The sequence below is a fragment of the Pseudopipra pipra genome, chromosome 6 (genome assembly GCF_036250125.1).
Source record: "Pseudopipra pipra isolate bDixPip1 chromosome 6, bDixPip1.hap1, whole genome shotgun sequence".
In the NCBI taxonomy this organism is placed as follows: domain Eukaryota; kingdom Metazoa; phylum Chordata; class Aves; order Passeriformes; family Pipridae; genus Pseudopipra; species Pseudopipra pipra.
The window spans coordinates 55,174,341-55,196,062 of NC_087554.1; the positions used below are offsets into that span (position 1 = coordinate 55,174,341).

Below are 21,722 nucleotides of genomic sequence, written 5' to 3' on the forward strand. Positions count from 1 at the left end.
TGATGCTGTGTTTGTTCTCACCCTGATTTTGAGTCAGTAAACTCTTGCCTTTAGGCTCCCCAAAACTGCCCTGTTTGCTCAGCAGTTATTCCTCTGAAGGATTTTGTTGCAGTTACTGTCCTGTCTAGTCTAGGACCTTAAGTGTGAACATGCCAGCTCTAACTGTTTTAAGAGAGCCAAGGAGCAGGATGATCAACCTGAAAAAGTTCTTACACTGTAGTTTACCTTTCCATATGATGCTGAGAGGGCTTGGCACCAGTAAGTTGCTCTTGGTTCCTCTGTTGGAGGAGTTGGTGTGTATCCTCTTTTTGTGTTAAAATCTTGGAGAACTCTGAGGAAAGGGTACTGAAAATGCAGATGGATTTTCTTTATCTGGTATCCTTTGAGGAGCTGCAAATTTCACTGAGTTTTACCTAAGACAGTTGCATAACAACCTAAGAGAAGGTGGAGCCTCTAAGTAACTATCCGTGCCCCCTGAGTTTTCCATGTAGCAGGACCATCCTCCCTGTTCCTGCTCCCATAATGTGATAGATGTTTTTATTTGTTTTGTTTGAACTTGAACTCCTTGTTTCAATATTCTCATTTTTATTGTAGTTGGATGCAAGTGATTCAAGCTCCAGCAGCAATCTTTCACTTGCCAAAGTTAGGCCAAGTAGTGATCTTAATAATAGCACTGGACAATCTCCTCATCACAAAGTTCAGAGAAGCATATCTTCTACCCAGAAGCAGCGGCGGTACAGTGATCACGGTGAGCATTTCTCATTTTCAGTGTAGCAGAATATAGTGACTTCCAGCTCTGCTGGGTTTCTGGATTTGTCTCCATCCCCCAAGTGTAAGGAGGATGACTACAGTGTAGTTCACAGCGTGGTGGTTAAATATTTCACTAAATAACTAATTTTTTTTTAACTGGTTTTGTTATATAGCCTTCAGAAGCAGCTTCTAGAGGAATGCTGAATACACCAACTTAATTCCCTTATTCTGCCTTGTGTTGTCCCTTACATTCCTGACCGTGCTGGGAAAGTCTTGTTACACAAATTGAAGAGAATGTTGCAACCCCCTTTTTCATGAAAAGCACAGCACTCCTCCCCCATGCTCTTGTATGTCTGTTCAGCTTTTGTTTTCTTTTGACACTAGTAGGTCAGCTTGTGTCTAAAACTTGAAGAAATGTCAGTTTGCCAATATTTCTTGTTTCCTGTTTCCTGAGGGTAGTGTCACTTGATTGTCCTGCAGGAATTAAATTTGTTAAGAACAATGACTCAGACAAACTTACAGTTCTTCTGCTTAATGAGAGTGTAATATAGTAGAATAGGGTTTTCTAAATATTTTAAACATCTTCCTGCTCAGATACTTAACTCATAAAAGGAGTCTCAGTTTAGGTCTGTTTTGAAATACCTTGAGTGCATTCAGAGGTTGCTTTCCTTGGGGAGTCTTCTGGGATGACAGTTACTGTGGGTTTTGATGTTTTTAAAGCAAGTTTTAGTTATATATTACATATATTTAAATATGTATTTATATGTATTTTTTATGTCTGTGTATATACATACACTTTTTGATTAACTCTTATTAAAACCTTAACTACAAAGTTGATGTAACTTGATGTATCCTCTTCAGAGGTGTAATTGAGGTGTCAGAAAACACAATCCTGACAGCCCCACAGGCTTTTCCCCGTGTCCAGGAATCTATTAAAGCAAGAGGGAGCTTGGGACTATTGAAGGGGCTGCCTCATTCCATTGTCAGGTGTGCTGGAGCAGTTTTCTGTTCCTGGCACAGCCGAGGAGGCTGGTGGGGAACTGCTGCCACTTCTGGGACATTCCAAGAGCACAGTTCAACAGCCATTAGTGGTGGTCCAGGGTGATGTCACCAGGTACCTGTCTCAGGAGCCCTTTTTTTTTCACAAATTGGCTTGAACAGCATGTACCATCTTTGTGCTAATGAAGGATAGTCTGGTTTGAATGAGTCAGTTACTTGTTAAGTGTCTTTAAGATGACTCTAAAGGGTTTTTCCTAGAAAGCCAAACCATGAAATTCGTAATTCTGTCATGAAATTCATAATTCTTTCATGGAAATCAAGTAGTATCTTCATCTGGAAAGGTTTTTATTTTTCACTATTTTACCGTCTCCTGAAATACATTTATTTCAGTAATTTAAATAATTACCTTCTTGCAACTCTGATTCCCAGTGTTAACTATGTTGATTCTCATGTGTGAATACATTTCCACTGCGGTGAAAAATACTGGAGTTCTGAGGAGAAAAATCCTTTTCTTGTTTTTTTTGTTTGTTTTTTAAGCTGGACCATCCATCCCCTCAGTAGTGGCATATCCCAAAAGAAGCCAGACTAGTACTACAGACAGTGACCTCAAAGAGGAAGGAATTCAGTCAAGAAAATCCAGCAGTAGTGCAGTTGCAGGAAGAGGAATTGCACCAGCTAGTCCAATGCTTGGAAATGCCAGCAATCCCAATAAAGCTGATATTCCTGAACGTAAGAAAAGTTCGGCTGTTCCTAGTGTAAGTAGAAACGTTTATTTATCAAAACCATGCATTTTTTGAGGGGTAAAAAACCTGTGATTTATCAGTGGTGCAGATCTTACTTTCCATTCACCAAGAGTAAACATAGGTATCTCATACTGTTGCATTTTTTCCCCCCTGCAGTTAGTCAGCTACTCAAGCTACCTCATAGCAGTCTTGAAGTAGTCAATATTCATAATTAGCACTAGTAGCTCTTAGTGACAGACATCATTTGGGTATTGAAAAGAAAAGTAGTTACATTACTCCTGATATCACCCAGCTACTCTTCTGTGACCTCTCTACAAAAGAGTGAAATCTTCTGTACAGAGAAGATTTTCTTACTCTGTTTTATAGTTTCAGGTGTATAAGGAGTCACCTAATCTTTGTATCCAAGGAAGTCATAGTTATGTATATTAAGATTATCAAAGAAATGTAGTTCTAAAAACTGTTCAAAGGTGCATTTCAACTTGTATTCAAAAGCAGTGTGCTTGGGTTTTGTCCTTGTGGGCTTCCCCTGCCTGCCTCTAAACCACAAGAAGAAAGACACACTAAGGTGCAAAACTAATGAATGTACATGGTCGAGCAGTAGGCAGAGTGCCAAAAGAAAGAAGATCCTTTGTTCAGCTTGGCTTTAGATTGTGTACTTTCTGGTCCCTCCATCTGAGGCAAGGTTGGAAATCTGTTTTCACATAATAAAACTTGAGTCTTGTAACATTTAATTTCTAAAAATTTAGGATTTTGTACTGAAAAACTTCCTTCTTTTCAGAAGAAAAGCTTCCCAGTCCTTTATTCAGGTTTTGGTGATTTTTTTTTTAAACTTATCCCACAAAGCTCTCATGTTTGGTCATAATACTCAGCACCAATACTTAGAACAGATGAGAGCAGAACCTCCTGAGCTCACAGCTTTTTGACAGTCTGAAGCAAAAGAAATAAAATAAGACTTGTTTCACTTTATTGGCTCTGTATTGTCAGTTGGCTCAGTGGCTAACAGTGACTTGGCTCGAGACTTTCAGCCCAAGAGATTCTTTGGAAAAACACATCTACTGTAGCAGCTGTTATTCATAAATGTGAAAAAGAAGTTGGGATTTTGGGGGACCCTTTTCTGATTGTTGTGGTCCCCTGCACTTTTCCTTCATTCTTGATCAGTCCAGAAACCATTCAGACTTGTTTTTTTCTTACATGATAGTTCTTAGCTACTGAATCTCAAAATTGTGGGATAATCAAATCACTTTTGTCCTACCACTTCGTGTTATATGGTGCCTTTTTCAGAAGCTTTGTGTCCTGGTTATGACTTATTTTACATTCAGTATCTTTTCATCTGCTATTCTATGATGCTCCCAAATCCTGGAGATTTATTCCAGTAGTCTTATTCCAAATTTCTTAACTACTCTACTTGAAATAATTTTTGAGCTCATAACCATAGGATACTTCTCTGACTTGATGTGCAACTGATCCAACTGATCTTTTACAAGCAGTGATACAAAATGGTGAACATGGAATGAGACTGATGATGTCACTTAATAATTAGTGTTTAAAATTGTCTCTGTTTATAGCTCTTCATGTCAGACAGTGCAAACTCTTTTTTTTTTTTCCCTGCTGAAGATGAGTCTTTGGCTTTCTGCTGTGAGGGGTGAAGGGAGGCACTGACTTTTTACACAGTTCCTGCAACTGATTAGGAAGTTTTACTTCTTACAGCACTGGCATGCATCTAGAAGGAAAAAAAGGTTATTGGAGTTACCATATTGTCCTGAAGTTGAAAAAAGTTTGAGGTGAAGAGAGTTTGTATTCTTACTGAGCACTGAAGTCCTAAAATCTGCAATATGATGAAAAAACATTGAAAAGACACAAAAATACTTTATAAAAACAATTATTACTTCAAGAGAACAGCAGAAGCAGCAGAACCAGTCCTTGCTGGAGACCCTTAGTCAGTTTTGTGCTGCTCTTGTTAAATAACAAAGCTTATAAGTATGCACTTAAGGTTAAGAACTGTGCTTGTAGAACAGATAGTTAAGTCTGGGGTTGAAGTAAGGGGCTCCAAGCTGTACTTCTAAAGTTGACAGAGCATTTAAACTCTCATAAACTAAGTAGTTCTGCAAGCTGAACAAGTGCACACCAAAAATCTTCAAGCTTATTGGGCAAATACGAAATTAGAAACAAAAACCTGCTACAAAGGTTGCATAATTAGCAGCAAGTAGTAACTCCTTGTTTAAATAACTCCTTGTTTATTACTCACAGCTTTGGATTTTTCCTCAGTGTTGTAATATGGCTGCCACAGAACCCTTAGTACAGGTTTAAGAAAACTGGAAGAGGAGAATAGGTGGTACATTTGGAAAATGATTTAGGACCAAATACGATACTGATGCTCTTAAGTAAATGGAGTGGTTCACTGTTGTAAGTCAGAAGCTGGTTTTTTTTTAAAGTTTTTCATCAGTCCTCGCCTTGGTGGCCTCCCTAAGCAGTGCACACAAGACTCTCTCTAGGAAAAGAGGAGGACTGTACCACAAACTCATCCTTGTGCTGTGACTGGGCCTTGTGCTTATGCTCACAAGTCTCAACATGTGCTTTTGCAGTGTCAGCACCTCCCGCAAAGAAGGCAGACAGTGCCACGAGGATGAACTTAGGCAGCTAACCCTGACCCTAGGGGTTGTCATTCCATCAGGGAGCAGGGTGCTGTTGATACCAGTTTCCTGTGCTGTGCAGCTGTGCCATTTAGTCATGTCCAGAGATTAGCAGTCTGAAGATTGGCTGAACAAAAAAAGTCGCAGCTGAAGAGCTTCCTTGATGAATCGTGAAAGGTCATATGCTAAAAACTGTAAAGGCCCCGATACCAAGACTGTTCTTGCTAAAACTGAAATTCGAAACCTAGAAAGGCTTCAATCTCCCAACCTCTGAAATCTGAGCCAAACAGGAAAAAAATGTATACTGATCCTTCCATCTTCGCCTTTTAGAATGAGCAGAAGTTCGTCCTTACAGTCCTCCAGTTTCAAATATGAAAACCAAACCTTGTCCACTCACAGACCTGAAAAAGCATAGTCTTTAAGGTTTGGTCCAGCACAGAGATTACTGTCTTGTCTTTCCAGATGTGCAACATCACAGTGCATTGTAATGTTATGTGGTGTCAAGGGAAACAAATACTTAATGTTCAAAGGGAGCTAGTGGAAAGAAGGAAACCACCCTTTATTGTGTGTATCTCCCACCAGAAAACCACTGTTGGATATTCCAGGTGCTCAATTCTCTGATATGTTAAGGAACACAAAACAAAATGATCTGCAAATCCTAATATGCAATACTTCACTGTACTATTGGTTTGCAAGGCCTCCACTAAGTATCTTGCACAGCATGACCTCCCAAGATCATATAAACAAAACTTCACCTTAGGTGCACAGCTTTCATTGCTACCAAGTTTAGTAAAGAGAGGGGAGTTTGCAAAGTGACAAATGTCAGAGGGAAGCAGAAGAATCAATGGTGGTTTTTAAAAAATTAATAAACATATATGAAGACAAGGGAATAGACAAGGAATAAAGTACAAGGAAAGGGCCAGGAGGACTTATGATGCTTGGCACATGCCTTTCCCTAAGGAACATCCAGTGAAGAATACTTGAGAACCCTTCAGATAGCTACATCCATCTTATGATTTAATTAATGGTTCTACTAATCTAAAGTACTGTTGATATTCTTTGTACTTTTTGACACCAGGAGGCTGCACACTTCTCTGTTGCATTTTAATTTGTACATTTACATAAAAAGATGTATAACAAACAGGTCAGCAGTCTCTTAGACAAGATGGCTTCATTGTTAAATCTGCAGCTCAGAGATTCTGTTGTTTGAGACTCCTTGGATAGTGAATATTTTGCCTTAAGGCACTGGAGGAACTTATGCTGGTTATTGAGAATACTCCACTTTAACAGTTTTGTTTCAGGTTCAGAAACAAAAAAGGTTTGGCTACTCCCCTTTTGTGCTTGAACTAGTTTTTCCTTTCTTTTTTTTTTTCAATCCTTCTTCCCATGACTCTCTCCTGTGACCATTTATGCGAAACCTTTTCTTAATGCTATTTTTAAAATCCGCTGAATTTCCCTTGTCTGTCAATAGCATAATTCTTCAGTGAACTCCAAAAGGTTAGTTGAGCATGAAGTCCCCTGCCTGACTCTTGGTGGCCATCCTTACTCAACATGTGCTTATCCAGGTGCTGACCAGTCATTCCCTTAAGCTGGCCTCCTCCAAGACTTTCCCCAGCAGTGATGTTTAAAGTTAATAGCCTATTTTGCTTCCTGCTTTGCCCCGTGATCCTTTTCTTTAAGGAAAACTTTTAAAGGTTTTTTTCTACTTTCCAACCATATGCAGTTTCCTCTGTTTTGTTCTTGGGGTGGGGAGAAAAAAATACAAGGCTTGCCAGCTTTTACTTCCTCTGCAACCCGGGGGTGCATGTTTGTCTGGACCACCGTGCTTTTCCTACAGTAATTGCATCTAACTCTTTATAATTCTGTTATCTGTGAATTGCCTATAGCTTCTCAGTCGTTCCTGGAAAATTGACCGCCAACTTGGGCATATCTCCACCCTCTTTCTCTGTAAAGACAGAGGCAAAGTAATTCTATTTCTTTTCTCCCCTCTTAAGTAAGGCCTGTAGTTTAAGTTCCCCTGGTTCTCTTGTCCTCAGTGTATTATGCTTGTATTTAAATGTATATTTTTAAAAATGTCTTACTGAAATTCTCTGCAACTTGTCTCTTATTCTTCCCTGTTTTTAAAACTTGTCTAGTGTTTTATAGTATCTTAATAATTAAAAGTCCGTGTTTACCTTCCCACTGAATTTTACCACATTTGTTTGTTAAGTCTTTGCTTTTCCTATCTTGTTTAAGGGTTATGATTTTAACTTAATGGAAAATTCTGCAAGCTACAAGCGGTAAAGTATTTCAAAAATAGGCTATAAAGATACAGACTATCCAGATGTAGATGAATGCTGTATATGTTGAGAATTTGTAATTCAAAACATTGGTACTTAAAAACCTTAAGCAGTATTAATTTTGAGCCATCAATATGAAATACAAGAACAACTTGTTTTGAGTTATTTTTTCTGATTGCATTATTCCTTAAAAATAGTAGATGGTGTTTGTATATTAATTTATTTAGTCATTGTCAGTTTTATAACTGTATAGAACTAGCATTAAGTAAAAACAGCCTTTGATTATATGTAGACTTAACCCCAGAATTTTGTAGGGAATAACAAGCCTGTGTTTTTTAATTGTAGAATAATACTGCCCCTGGAGCAATGACACGGCGCAACACATATGTTTGTAGTGAAAGAACCACTGCTGATAGGCATTCAGTGATACAAAATGGCAAGGAGAACAGGTATATGAAATGTCTTCCTCTGGTGTATGTCCCTTGTCTTCACATTTCCAAAAAAAATTGTAATGCTAATTTAGAAATCAGTAATATTCTAATGTAATTCTTAATGAAAGGTGAGTACAGATCTTTGGTTATGGAGCACCTGTAAGTATGTTGGGGTTTGGGATTTTTTCCTATACTTGATTTGTATACTCTTTTTAATTAGAATGTAAGAGGAAATTTCTGTTTTCTGGTTAAATACATGAAATATTTGTAACAGCCTTCATCTTAAACCTGTTGTGAACTCTGGTGGCCAAACAACATAAGCTTGCAGAATAAGTTTGTTTAGTGTCAGACCACAAAGTCCTTCTCTCTTGAGCCGTTCTTTTTTTACATTTCACTCTAAACTGTGTTTCATTAGGATTATTGTGAATACCATTTTTGCTATAAAGTCTCAGAGGGAAGGTACGTTTTTTCTGAGCAAAGATGAAACAGTGATAGGCAATTTCTCTTGGACCGATAGCATTACTTACTCGTACTCTGATAGTCTAATTGCTTCCCAGTATTTACAGAACTCATCTTGAGGAGGGAAGCAACTATCTCTGTATTCTGAGTGAAAACATTAGAGAAATAATGAGTTTCTTCATATTTTCCTGAATGAAAGCCTGATTAGAGCACGCAATGGAATTGGAGTTAACCACTTCATGTGTTGGCACCATAGTCACATCTCCTGCCGTCCTGTGAAGACTGAGAAGAGCTGTCAGAAATAATATAATAGTGAATGTAGATATTAGGTATAGGGTGACAGTTGGGAAGGATACCACCAAATTTCCTGGCTGGCAGAGGTATTTTAAGTTCTAGCCCTTCTCAGGATTTTGCTGTCGTCAAATGCTGGTAACAGTTAAGTAGCTGACCATTGCCAGGAGAGGGTCCGGATAGCTGATACTTAATAAAAATGCTTAAGCTTGGAGGAATGTGTATCCCTCTCCTACTCTTCCCAATTTTCTCCACCCCTTCCTAATTTTATGATATTTTGCAAAGAGTGGAAAGAAAATACCTATTTTCTAGCTTGTGTTGAAGTTGAAAGATCAGCCGTTTTCTGCACAAAATTTTTCCCCCTCCTTTTGGCAGTTTATAAGGAAGAGTGGCGAAGTTGTGATGTTGAGTGGAAAGTCTGTCTGTCCCCTGTTTGATTCCTGGAGCCTAGGGATAAAGAACATGATTTTGACCCTGTCTCTTCCTCCTAGCTTTCTGCAAACGGAAAGTGATTAAGAAAAAAGTCAAGTATAAGTTTGAAGACTGCCAAAAGTCTAGTTGGCCAGCTGGGCCTGCAATCTACTGTCTTGTGAAGTGCAGCACAGCTATTTGGTACTGTCTCTTAGTGTGTCTGTCCCAGCCTTCATTGGTTACTCCTTGTTAATGTTACCAAGTTTGCTTAGATTAAAGTTCACTATCCTTTCTTTGGTTTGATATGATAATAGCTTTTTTTCTTTCCAAATGCTCTTTGAAAAATGAATCTTTCTGTCCAAAAGAGTTTTGATCATTTTTTATTACCTGATTTCTTGGTTTAATATAATTTTTGTTCATCCTTAAACTAATATCTTTGCAATATCTTGTCCACAATTTCTTTATTACATTTTTTAAAGTTACTAGGTACTGTTTACTAGGAATGCTTGAGATTCAGATGTTCCCCTAATTAAGGAGTAACTTCATACTCATAAGGAGCTGTCTTTTGAATTTTTTTCCCCAACTTCGAGTTTCTCAGCAAACTGATGTCTTTCTGGTCTGTCACAGGTGGACATTAATCTCAAAGTTAACACTGAGTAGCACTTGGCAATTATATCAGTAGTATTTTATATCCATAATTGGTTATCCTTGTGTAACTTACCTTTTATTGTCAATATATTTAAAGATCATTTGCTTTTCCTACAAACTAGCCTTATTTGGGTTATTTGAAATGTCTGAGAATTTATACATATATGTATTTTTATATATTCATTGTCAGGTAAAAAATAATTTATAGCTTTTATCATGTATGTTTGATTACTACATTCATTACTCTTCATAAAGGGTTAAAAAGAGAAAAGGTAATGGTAATGCATTGCTAATTGTATTACAGTTGGAGACTTGTCATTGTCTGAAATGCTTTAGTACTAAACTGCATGTTCATTTTGGCACAGTTTCAGAATTACTGTGATTTGGCACAGAATTCACAACTTATGTCTGAATATATTTTGTTGCTGTAACTGGGTAAAGCATTGACTGGTCACATGAAATGCAGAGGCCTTTAATGCAGGCTAAATCAACATGGCTATTGATGGGACTGGCTCTTCAGAATGAACCTCTAATGTTATTGTACTCTCAGCTTGGCAGAAACTAACTTTAGAGACTTGTTCTTTTTTTCTTTTGTGAAGCAAGATCTGAAGTAGAACCTGACCTTTGTAAAAATCCAAGGTTTCGTTAAAAATAATTTCTGTGCTTTTGAAATGTCTATTGGTGGCAAATGTTGCAGGCAGGAGTAATTCCTATAAATGATTTCTTACAGATTGGATTTTAGATTTTCCATAGCCAGATACTGACTGTGACCCAGTCAAAACTTGGAAACTTACCCTAAAAGGCAAGATGCACACGCTTAAAGTCTCTATTTTTTCTATAGAGAAAGTGTTAAAATGTTGCTTGTTCTGTTTTTATTTTGCACATTGAATTCTGAGAAGGCACTATTTCTGAAAGTATGAAAACTCTGAAGAATCAATAGTCAGCTGGTACATTTGATGTTGGAGAAAGTAGTCTTGAAGACACCATGCCAGACTGGGAGAAGCAACGAGTTTTTAAGTCTCACATCTCTCCTTTAACACATTGTGTGGCTGACACAGTCATTCTGCTGGAGATGATTCTTTTGGCTTTCCTCCAAAGCCTGAGCATTAATTAACGCACTTGGGGACTCATGAAACACTCTTCATAATGATAGGCAATTGCTTTAAATCATTTGTAACACAAATGATTTACAACAGCTTCAGATTTTTAATAAGCCTTGGCACTAATTGGTGATTGTTAGCTTACTGTTCCTGTGTTCCCAGGCCAGTAATCCAAGGAAGCTGATTTCTAGAAAAGCATCAGAGGAAAAGATATAAATGTTTTAATATGTGCTCTGGTCCCTTATTGATACCTTTAGATGTCACATCGTTGGAGGCAGGTGCCTAAATAAAACTTGGGTCTAATGTGTTGTAAAACTAGAATCTTTCTTTTCTATCTTTTGCAGCAAATAGAGAGGAAAGGAGTTAGGAGTTCTTGAGAGGCTAATGACCAATTATTTGGGGATTACTTGACTTCAGTGTATTAGTTTTGAGACAAATGTTCATTTTCTTACCATTTCTTAATACCCTGAGGTAATTTAAATGCTGGGCTGTGTCGAAGGCTTCACTGTAAGCAGTGCTTGTAGTTGGCATCCTGATGGATTTAGCATTGCAAAAAGATGCATGCATGACTCACATGAAGTTTTCTAGATCCTGAGAAGGTAAAAACAAACCAAAACCAAGTATATTTTGCTAACCATCGTAGTCAGCCGTTCAGAAGTCTGAGCTGTGTGGTGTTTTGTACTGGTGCTTTGGGAGCTAAACCTGAGAAGTGGGTCAGCTGACACTTGTAGCTGGACTAGCATTTGCCTCTGCAAAGTCTGCCATACCACAGTTAGATGAGGGGACTCGAGTTTCAGTGCGTGTAACCATGAAGTAACTTGGAAGTGAACATGCAGTGTCATGAAACTGTCACTGACAATTACTGATTTCTTAACCTTGAGCAATATTTCTGAATTACAGTTGCCTTACTTTTAAAGCAAACTTCAGATGAATTACATATGGTGGTGTAGTCTGAAAGGCCCAAAACATCTTGTGGCCTCTCACTTTTCTCCTATCCTTACCATTGCTAGACAATGTGAAGGCTGCAAAGATTATTTTGGGCCGAAGAAAGAAAAATATTTCATGCTCCTATTTTATCATATTGTACAGTTGGCAGCTTACTGGCCATTCTGCTAAGACAGTGCTGTATATATCTTCCCTCAAAGCCTGAATGGTAATTTGGAAATTTACTGTTTGTGGCCAAGCAATATGAGGTGCTTTTCAACAGTCATATCTCTTTCTTCAGGGAACAGCAGGTGTATTCATTGCCTACTGCGTGTACAGGTTGATGATTACTAGTAGCCTTTTCCATTTGGCCTCTCTGGAGTTGTTAAAGATCATTATATTTTTGGTTTCAGTTGTGCCTGTGAAGTCCCTCAGTTATCAGATGTTGATTTGACAGCTTGCCCAACTTACACTAATTTCTTTTTAACACGGATACATTCTGAAAACAAAGGATTTCACTGCAGTAATGGAGCTAACATCATTCTTTTGGAAAGTGCATTTGGTGGGGGTTTTAATGCATTGTTTACTGTTAAGACCAATACAAGTCACATCAGTGCTCTGGCACAGAATTCTGAGTTTCTCAGGTTCTGTACATCAAGGAGGGAGGGTATCACTGCAAACTAATGCTAATGGTTTAGAGCATGGTCACTTCATAGATGTCAAGTGTTTTTTAAGGGAAGTGTAGGGTAGTTACTGCTGTTTACATAGAAGAGGGCTGTTAGAGTTCGTGTTCTTTGATAAACCAGTTAATAGAAGGAAAAGTTTGCTTTTTTTTTTCTATGCAGTAGTTTGTTGTTGGTCCATCATGCTCTTCTTTCTGCCTCTGCCTGAACCCAAACCCCCTCGCAGCCTGACAGAAATGTTCGCTTACGCAGCTAGCCCTGCTTCAGTTTGTACCACATCCTTCTCCAGTGTTCGGCTGCGACATCAGAAGTCGATGTCCATGTCAGCCTCTGTGCACACGAAGATGATGTTGCCTCCAATAGACAATGGCGCAGATAACTTCAGGCCTATGTAAGAACCTGAAATCGTTGTGAAACTAACTTATACCCACTGCTTCTTAACTTTGTGCTGTGGAATTTTAGTCCTAGATTGTTCTAGTATATATCGCCCACAAGATGTGTGTTTCCTCATTTTTTTAGTCTTGTTTACATTTGTCTTGTGGTGTGTCAGGCTGTCTGTGACATAATCCTGCAATAGTGAACCTTAATTTTTTTCCTATTGTTAGGAGTATTGGACATTCCCTATTGTCAAAGTTTGTGGGAGACTTTAACTGTGTATCCTGAAGGACTTCGCTACTTGGAGCGGTTTGCTTGTAGAGAATTTTGTGTAGGATACTTTCAAATTAGCAAGACTTTCAAAGATGTATGTATATATAGAATGTGGAGGGAGAGACATTAAAGTTACCTATTGCTTCTCTTTCCTGGGAGGAAACTTTTCTGGTCTATTCTTTTATCAGTCTTCTCAGTGAAACATTGTATGCCTGGTTGATCTGGTCTTTTCCAGGATACTCCTGTTGCACTTTTCTGCCTATGTGGGTTTCTGTTTCGGCAGCCTTTTAATCCTAACTTCTTACAAGTTTTGATTCCATACAGTGCTGTAATAATGTTGGTATTTCCAACCCTGGCCTATATAAAAGTGTCTGCTTATGCTTTACTGTAGAACGTAGTGTTTTGTGTCTCCTGCTGAACCCGTAGTGCTTCTGTAAAGACGTTCTAGCATTGTTTTTTTGTTTTCTGCTCTAGCACTATTCCTGATCAAAGAACTCCCGTTGCTTCAACTCACAGCATTAGCAGTGCAACCACACCTGATCGTATTCGTTTCCCCAGAGGAACGGCCAGTCGGAGCACATTCCATGGCCAGCTCCGAGAGCGACGCACCGCGACCTACAACGGGCCACCTGCCTCCCCCAGTCTGTCCCATGAGGCAACACCACTCTCACAGACTCGAACCAGGGGCTCCACTAATCTATTTAGTAAACTAACTTCAAAACTAACAAGAAGGTAAGCCTCTTAAAACAGCAGTGCAACATTTCCTTTTTTTTTCCCCTCTTTGTTTTTATAGTAGAAATACATAGTAGCTCATTGCTTAGGTGGTTTTGTCCACATTCTCTTGATTAGTGGCTTAATTTCTGCAACTTCAAATGCACTTGCTTATGATTTTTTGTAGTTCTTTTTTGGTTACAGAAGCCATTTGTTTTTAGCAGTTGAATCAAATGGGATTAAAACAGTTTGGTCTGCACTGTTTCTCAACCTCATGTCATGAATGCTGCAGAGATGAAACATTTCAGCTCAGTTGAAAAGCTGCTCACTGACTGTGTGGTCCATCAGTAGATGGCATAAACTAGGATCCCAGTCTCAATGTTTAATGTAGCATTAGAAGCTCAGACTGTGTTTCCCAGTCGCTCTGTCAGTGTTTCCAGAATAACCTTGCTGGCAGCACACAAACAGAAATATTACAGGTGAAAGGGTAGGAGCAGGGGACAAAAGCTTTTACTGGCAGTAGTGCTATCATAGGCCATCTTAAAATTGGCAGTACTAGGGTTTCAGTCTAGGCAGGAGTCTGGTCAAACCTTGAAAACCTATTCCTATTTTGACCTTTAGTTCATGTGCAGATTCTGGGGTTGGTGTAAAGGTGTTTTGGTCTAGCCAAAGCCTAGCTTAAGCAGGTGTTGCCCCTACACTAACAGTTTTTATTCTAATTGGACTTCTAATTTCAAATCCATGTATGATTTAAATTGATTCCTACAAACCCAAAATTGAAACCCACCTTTTTTCCTTCTGTATTTAAAACCCACCAGTTCACATACTTCAGACCACTCTGATATCTAGAACTTGTGTTTGTAGAATTGACGGCTTGTTTGTCTCTGCTTTAAGATAATCACCAAGATTTTGTACCCTCCTCATCATATGAAGTTTTTTGGACAATATTATTCTGATCTTGGCCTGCTAGCTTTTGTTTTAGGCTTATACCACATCACCACCAAGCCATTTTCTTCCTGTGTGTTTTATGACTGTAGTTGACTCCCTCTCAGTGCTCTTTTTGTAGTCTCCCTATTTGTAATCTACTATTTGTAGTAATGCTAAGCCAAACTCCAGTTTTTCACAATTGGCTGATTTCAATTTAGAGAGTAAATTTCTTTAAAAATTTAAAAATTGTTTCTGTAAAGAACAAAAACATGACAGTCTAGTAAATGTTTTAATCTGTTCAGTTCTCTGCCAGGTATCACTTCCCTGTGAAATACTATGCTGTAGGAAGTTGGGTTTGGGTTTTTTCCCCTTCTTTTTCTGCTGAGAGAGAGAAATAGAAGCTCAATTTGAATATCTTTAATAGTTAAGTCATCTGCTTTATATCAAGTGAAGTCTTAATCAGACACATCCTTTTGGCACTTCTTTCCTTCTGTAGTTTTGTTTGTAATATCCTTACTTAATTTTCCATTTGACATTCCAAATGTGGATGCTCAAACTGTGAACATGCAAACTTTTTACTCAGTTGTTTAGTCAGCATTCAAACTTCTTTCATTACCTCTGAGTTTCAGCTTTTGCAGTGCAGTGTGATTTCCTTGAAGAAGTTTTTCCACACGACTTTTGACAGTAGTTTAAATTCCATCTGGACTTGATTAAATAACATGCAGTTGTAACACAATAGCACTGTTAGATGGTTAGTTTGCACTTGGAGGACCTCCTACAGCTGGGGCTCTGTTATACTTGGTGCTGTACAAACTACTAAGGAGGTGGATAGTGCCATCAAAGGACAGGGTTATGCTTCTTCTCTTTAAATAATTTTTTAAGCATTAAAACTTGTTAGTTTACTCTAGCGTTCTTACAGCTTGTGTCACTAAATTAGCTAAATATTTAAAGCAGTTTTGGGCACAACATGGCTGACCTGATGTTATAAAGGAAGGAAGAAACCTAACTCTGAAGATGATCAAGATATAGTTATTTAGAGTTACTGATTTTTGTTTCTATGGGAAATATATGAAGAAAATCCAAACATATTTTTATGTGACCTTGCAGATTTTGAGTTTTAAAGTGTTTTGACACTAGTACGTACTTTCATAATACATAAATTCATAATAAGTACTGGTGACATATTTCCCTGAAAAATTTGAAAGTAGCAGTGCCAGGAGTTTGACTCTTCAGGCCCTAAATCATCTGCCTAATCTGAGAATGTATTGAAGTGTAATTTAATTGTGCATTTAAAATGAGATCTTTTTGCATGCTTCACTCTAAATGCCTTTTTCAATTTATTTTGTACAACATTTTTTGTTAATCATTATTTTGGCTTAATTTCTTTTAGAAACATGTCATTCAGGTTTATCAAAAGGTAGGATTTATTTATATTTAAAAAAAAGTGGCTCCTGCAATTAACAACAGATTTGGCTTTTCTAGCCTTGGTTTTCTGAAAACTAAATTTCCTGCTGAGAACTAAATACTTTCTTTCTTCAGAGGAAAGCATAGAATAAATCCATTAACTCATGATGATACTTAAGAATCTGTGGCACCTGTATAACAAGATGCTAAGCATGCCTTGTGAATTCTTCTTTCTTTGATAGAGTTGGTAGTGCCAAAGTAATTCTGTTCTCTGTACTAATACACTTAGCATGCTTATGTTTGAAGAATGAGGTGTTTGATAACAATGATGAAAGTATAAACAAAACATAAGGTTACAACCAAATAAAGGTAAGTGATGTTAAATTTACATTATGTCTTTGTTTTATGATATTTAAGAAGAAAAAGATTTGTTGTCTGCAGCTGATACAATAGAAAGCAAACTGAGCACAGTTGTGAATTGTGTGGAAGACTGAATGAAGATGCAATGGCTGTGTATTTGTTTTAAAATGAGATGCATTTGCTGAAGTGAATTGCAGCTGAAGTGCAAAGAGAGCACTTCAGTTCTAAACAAAAAGGCATTTATGCAGATTTATTAAAAGTGAAAAGCCCAAAAGTCTGAATCACATTTCAAGCCCAAAGGATTTAATTTAGTTTTGCAATTTGGGAATGAATCAGGCTGCTATATCTTGTTGATCCATTATGAGTCATGAAAGTCAGTTATACAATTTTGCTGTTCAGGTAAATTTTCCAGTGGAATTTTGTGATAGCCTGTTTAGTTGTATCATATTTTGAAGCTTCTTAAAGGGTGGTACTTCCAATTTCCTAGTACTGATCAAATCGAGGGAGATGGGACCAAAAACCAAACATCTGTTTTAACTTTCAAAATACAGAGCTATGCATGTGACTGTAATTTGAAGTTTGTCAAGGAAATCCTTAGATTAGAGAGAGGCCTGAGATGTGTAAATTACTGCCTAAATTTGGATTTTTAATATACAGTCCAAGGCTAAAGGTACCCTATTCGATTAAATGAGTAAATTCCATGCCATGGTAAATAATCAGTGCTCTTCCAAACATGACTGTGTTTAAAGTTGGTTGGGTTGGTTGGCATTGTCACAGCTGACTTGAGGAAAAGGAACATGGAACAACTGTTAGTTAAAGAAAGGAACCATCCAACACAGCACACAGATGAAACTGAGCAGTGGCAATGGTTTTAACTCATCGTGCATCATGAGCTGTGGGGTGCAGACCACTTTGTTAGAGGGAGCTTTTGTCTCTCTCTGTAGTCACATTGCTTTTAAAATAAAGGATTGTGATCTGTGCAACTCTCTACAACTGGATGCATCTAAGTTTGTTACAGTGCTGCTCCGAAGAAAAGTGGGAAATGCTAATATGAGTACAGTTTTGAACTAGAAGGTTACTGTTCAAATTTGAGACTTAAGGTAATTTTTAGATAACTTAAAAAAAACTTCCTTTGACTGGAGGCCAGGAGTCTTAGACCGGTGCAGAAATAGCTGCTACAGCTTCCACGAATATGTCTTTGAATAAGAGATTTGCCAAGTCTTACACCACCTACACAGGACCAGACTGTGCTTTTTAAATTCTGTTTTAAGTGGGCATGGTGTCCCTCCATACCTGATCTGTATGTAGGTACAAAAACTGAAAATTTAGGGGGGTTTGCCAATTTTTTCTTGCTGTATGTGCTATGAATCTTACCTAAGATCACTGCATTTGATAGTGAAAGAACTACTATAACCGAGTAGCACATATACATAATACCACAACATCAGTTCTAGGAAGCTGAATAAAAGTAGATAATCAGTCACTTGTTGTTAAACTGAGTTTTATTATTGTACTCAGTACACAGATACATATATATATATATGTATATGTATGTATGTATATCTTGTACTATGCACTGTCATTGCCAATCTGCATATTGTGGAAGTCTAACTTTTTTTCTAACAGCAAAAGTAACTCAATGTTCTGGATTTTATTGCACCATCATTTCTCCATTTTCATGAACTGATCTTATTTTATCATCTTGCACTTTTTGTTGGTTTTCCATAGACAGTTTTCTTTGTATTTATTTGGATTTTTAAAACTGAGTATACAAAGATGTAAAGAACAGGAAACACAGCATAACTCAGGACAGATGTGTGGAACCAGTCTGATTTGTGAAAGCCTTTCAAAACCATAAGGGAGATAATGTGTAGGTATTGCGTGACAAATGAGAACATAACTTGCTCATGTATTTGTTCCATTCTCGAGACCAAAAGAGCATCTTGGTCCATAAAATCAATTTATGTAAAAACACAAGCAAAAGCAGAAAATTTACAACACAAACTAACACAGATGTGAAGACTGTATTAGCAGTGAGGCCTCAGGGCTGCATCTCACAGACACACAGAAACAATAGTGGCAGTACAGTAAGTGTCTGTTCCCAAAGCACCAGTGCTGGGCAGTACAACTGGACTGTAACTGTGTCCATGGTGAAGGAAGGAGAGGCTGGCACAGCTCTCCAAAGCTTGGCATCATCCAGAGCTCATATTTGAGGATGCATGTCACTGAATGCAGTTGCTCGTGCTCAGTGAATGGAACATTGATGCATGGAAAAACTGAACAAAGTCAGGATTTTCTGAGAGGCTTCCATGAAAGGGTGTTTATTATTTCAAAGTGGCAGGTATATTATAAATAATGACCTTTCTTAGGTTTAGAGTACAGTGGTTCACAAACCACAAAGTTTGGCTTAATTTCAACCTGAAAAGGGTGTCAGAACATCATTAGGGAATTTTCCTTACAGACTTCTCTGGACAGATTCCAGTAACAGTAAGACAATTCATTGTTAGGAAAACTGGTTGTGCTCCCATTTTCTACAACCTTCAGCAAGTTTCAAAACAAAACACAAAAAACCCCACAAAAATCCATAAATGTTTGCACCTCTTATAGGAACAGAGGAGGCTCTTTAAAGATCAAGTACTCTCTGTTTTCCAATTGAGCAGTGTTTTTTAACTTGATTGCTTTGCCCAGTAAAACAATCATTTGAAAGGTGTGGGTCTGTTCAGTTGGTATATGTCATGGTTCTTTCCTACCTACCCCTTTTCCTGTCCTGTAGAGTTGTTGTAGAGGGTGACTTCTTGGGTAAACAGACATGAAAAATCTTTTTTCACCTTCCCATGAAAATAGCTACAATAGCTGCCCACTTGGAAGCTCTAGAATTAGCCAAGGACTTACCAGTTGTCAGTCATCTTACAAGGGTGATCCCTCGCTACAGCCCTCAAAAGGAAGGAAAGGAAGAAATTAAACCTTGTAACACCCCACACACCCTGATAAAAATACCACTGTGCATCAAAAAATAAGTTTACTGTCTTAGATTCCTACCCCTAGACACCTGTCAGCCAAACTGCTGTAATAATTTGCATTATTCAGGGAAGCCAAGTACTACCTTAGATAGTCTTGATAAGAGCATTGTACAGGCAGCATCCTTCTGAGCAGAATTGACACTGATATGTCAAACCATGGTACTGCAATAATGGGAAGGTAGAGGGAGGCAATTTTCCCCTTAATTCTTTTTGATCCTGGGTGTTTAAAATATGGTAGCTTCAAGCAATGCAAGAAGACAGAAAGCTTAAGCTTGCTCTTGGGTGTGGAAGATGCATCAGTGTGGGAATTAATAAGATGGAGTTACCACAACTTGAGAAATCTTGGATTTATGTCTTAAATTTTTGTTAAAATATATATGCATCTTCTTTTCAATTAAGGTATTTTGGTATGGTTTAAACACCTCAGATCTGATGTGCATGCAAATACACAGGATGATCAGACTTGTCTGTAAATAGGGGGTTTTTTTCAAATAGATATTTTATTCCCACATAAAACTTTTAAATATCATTAGCCTGAAAATAATTGGGAGTTATTTCTTTTTTAGGAATTACTTACAGAGTAATACAATCACTTCAGTATGCTTTGTAACTTCAGTTTCACATTTTCTGCTTTTAGAACCTCAACTTTATTCAGTGAGTTCTGCAGATTTAATATATAAACATACACTGTTAAAATTAGTAATAGTAGTTTTAAAAACTGTAGTTTAGACTCCCATTTGGTTTGACAAGATCTTATATTCTGAGTTTGGCCTAACCTACAAAGTTCTTTACATCTTTGTTGATTTGTATTTTAACACACCTTTTGTATGATTGCAGTATCTTTTAGCAACTACTCAGCTATTGTATATTGTAGTGTAAGATTTGTCTTCTCTTTCCCACTTCCTTTTGCTTCTGCATTCTTTTCAATGAGGCTCCCGACTGAATATGAGAGGAACGGGAGATTTGAGGGCTCAAGGTGAGGGTAAAATTTTTGTTTAAAATGTTACTTAGGTGAGTTTGAACCTTTCTCCCCTTGATTATGTGGCATAGTGGCTTCAGGCAGCAGCTTGTGTTTCGTGTAAGTCATTGAAACTAAACTAAGCATTTCTGTCTGCAAAACAGCTATTAAAGCACAGACTGACTTGGTTCTCAACTTTCATCTTTCCTGTTTCCTTTTCCCATGTGTGGGTTGTTTGGTTTTTTTTGCATTTTAGTCATTGTGATTTGCTGTTGTCGTGTAGATGTCTAGATAAGTGGTCTCTAGTGAGGCTGCAAATGTGTGGAATAACCACTGAAAGGCGGCAAGATATTTCTCAGATAAATCACAGATAGTTAAATATTTTTCATGTTATACTCTTTGTCCAAAATCAGCATATCAAAAAATACTAGAAATTGTTGAACTTGTGCTGGTTTTGCCAACTGTTTTCAAGTAGAAAAAGCTTTCAAAAATAAAAGTAGCATTGAATAAAAGTTGGGTTTTCCCCTGGCCCCTTACAGCCTTATTAAGTTAAAACCTTAAAACAAAATACTCTTTAATTTGCTTGATGAATTTTATATCTGGCAAATCACATAGCTGGATTTGACAGCATAGTCCTATGACTCTCAGAGTCACTGGAAGAAGAAAAAATACGAAAGAGGTTATCTTTAAGAAATATATGTATTTAGTTGTGGCCTTGCTATCACTTTTTATTTAACTTTTTCATAATTGCCTGCTTAATGGTATTAGAAGAAAAACATTGTGTAACCAGAAATTCATTGCCAACTGTTTTAAAGAACAACTTGCCTTAATATTGTAAATTGAACTTGGAGGCTCAATGTGAGATTTCAACTGCATGGTTTGGGGTCAATTAGGTTAACTGCTTTCAGGAAATAGTTAAGTATGACAGTATATTTAAATTTGAAGAGGCAACTGACAGTGTACAAATATTCACAGAGCAAATCTGTTTTTTCCCTGGAGGTCCAGATGTAGTTCCTTATTCTTTAGCTGCGTGACCACTGATTTTAATTAAAGTAGAAGAATGATTGCAAACTAGAAATTTCTGGAACGTTTCTTTCCTTTGTGCTGTATAACTTTACTTATCCTTACCAAAGGAAAAGCTTTTTTATTTAAAAAAAATAGTTGCAGACTTGGGAAGCACAGGCTCAATATTTCGTGCTTCATCTTAAAACTGTCACCATCTTTACAAACAACATCGAGAGGTGACTTCCAACTCTTCTTCCTGCACTTCAGCCTCAGAGGCACTTCACTGCAGAGCTTGTAGCCACAAAAGATTTCATCACTTTACCTCTGTCGGTCGTTGGTGT

The 21,722-nt window shown here is 37.6% G+C and overlaps 1 protein-coding gene across 23 annotated transcripts in view; it reads left to right on the forward strand.

The window, feature by feature from the left end:
* Window positions 1-21,722, forward strand: part of MARK3 (microtubule affinity regulating kinase 3) — a 61,010-nt gene that overhangs the window by 37,552 nt on the left and 1,736 nt on the right. For 2 of the 23 annotated variants that reach the window (XM_064659250.1, XM_064659252.1), the window contains 8 exons: window positions 595-748; window positions 2,287-2,504; window positions 7,009-7,086; window positions 7,747-7,850; window positions 12,575-12,739; window positions 13,471-13,728; window positions 16,025-16,051; window positions 20,350-20,394. In XM_064659250.1, the coding sequence (XP_064515320.1) occupies window positions 595-748; window positions 2,287-2,504; window positions 7,009-7,086; window positions 7,747-7,850; window positions 12,575-12,739; window positions 13,471-13,728; window positions 16,025-16,051; window positions 20,350-20,394 (1,049 nt within the window). The remainder of the gene's footprint in view (window positions 1-594; window positions 749-2,286; window positions 2,505-7,008; window positions 7,087-7,746; window positions 7,851-12,574; window positions 12,740-13,470; window positions 13,729-16,024; window positions 16,052-20,349; window positions 20,395-21,722) is intronic. The other 21 variants (XM_064659256.1, XM_064659259.1, XM_064659265.1 and 18 more) reach the window with 16 other exon arrangements.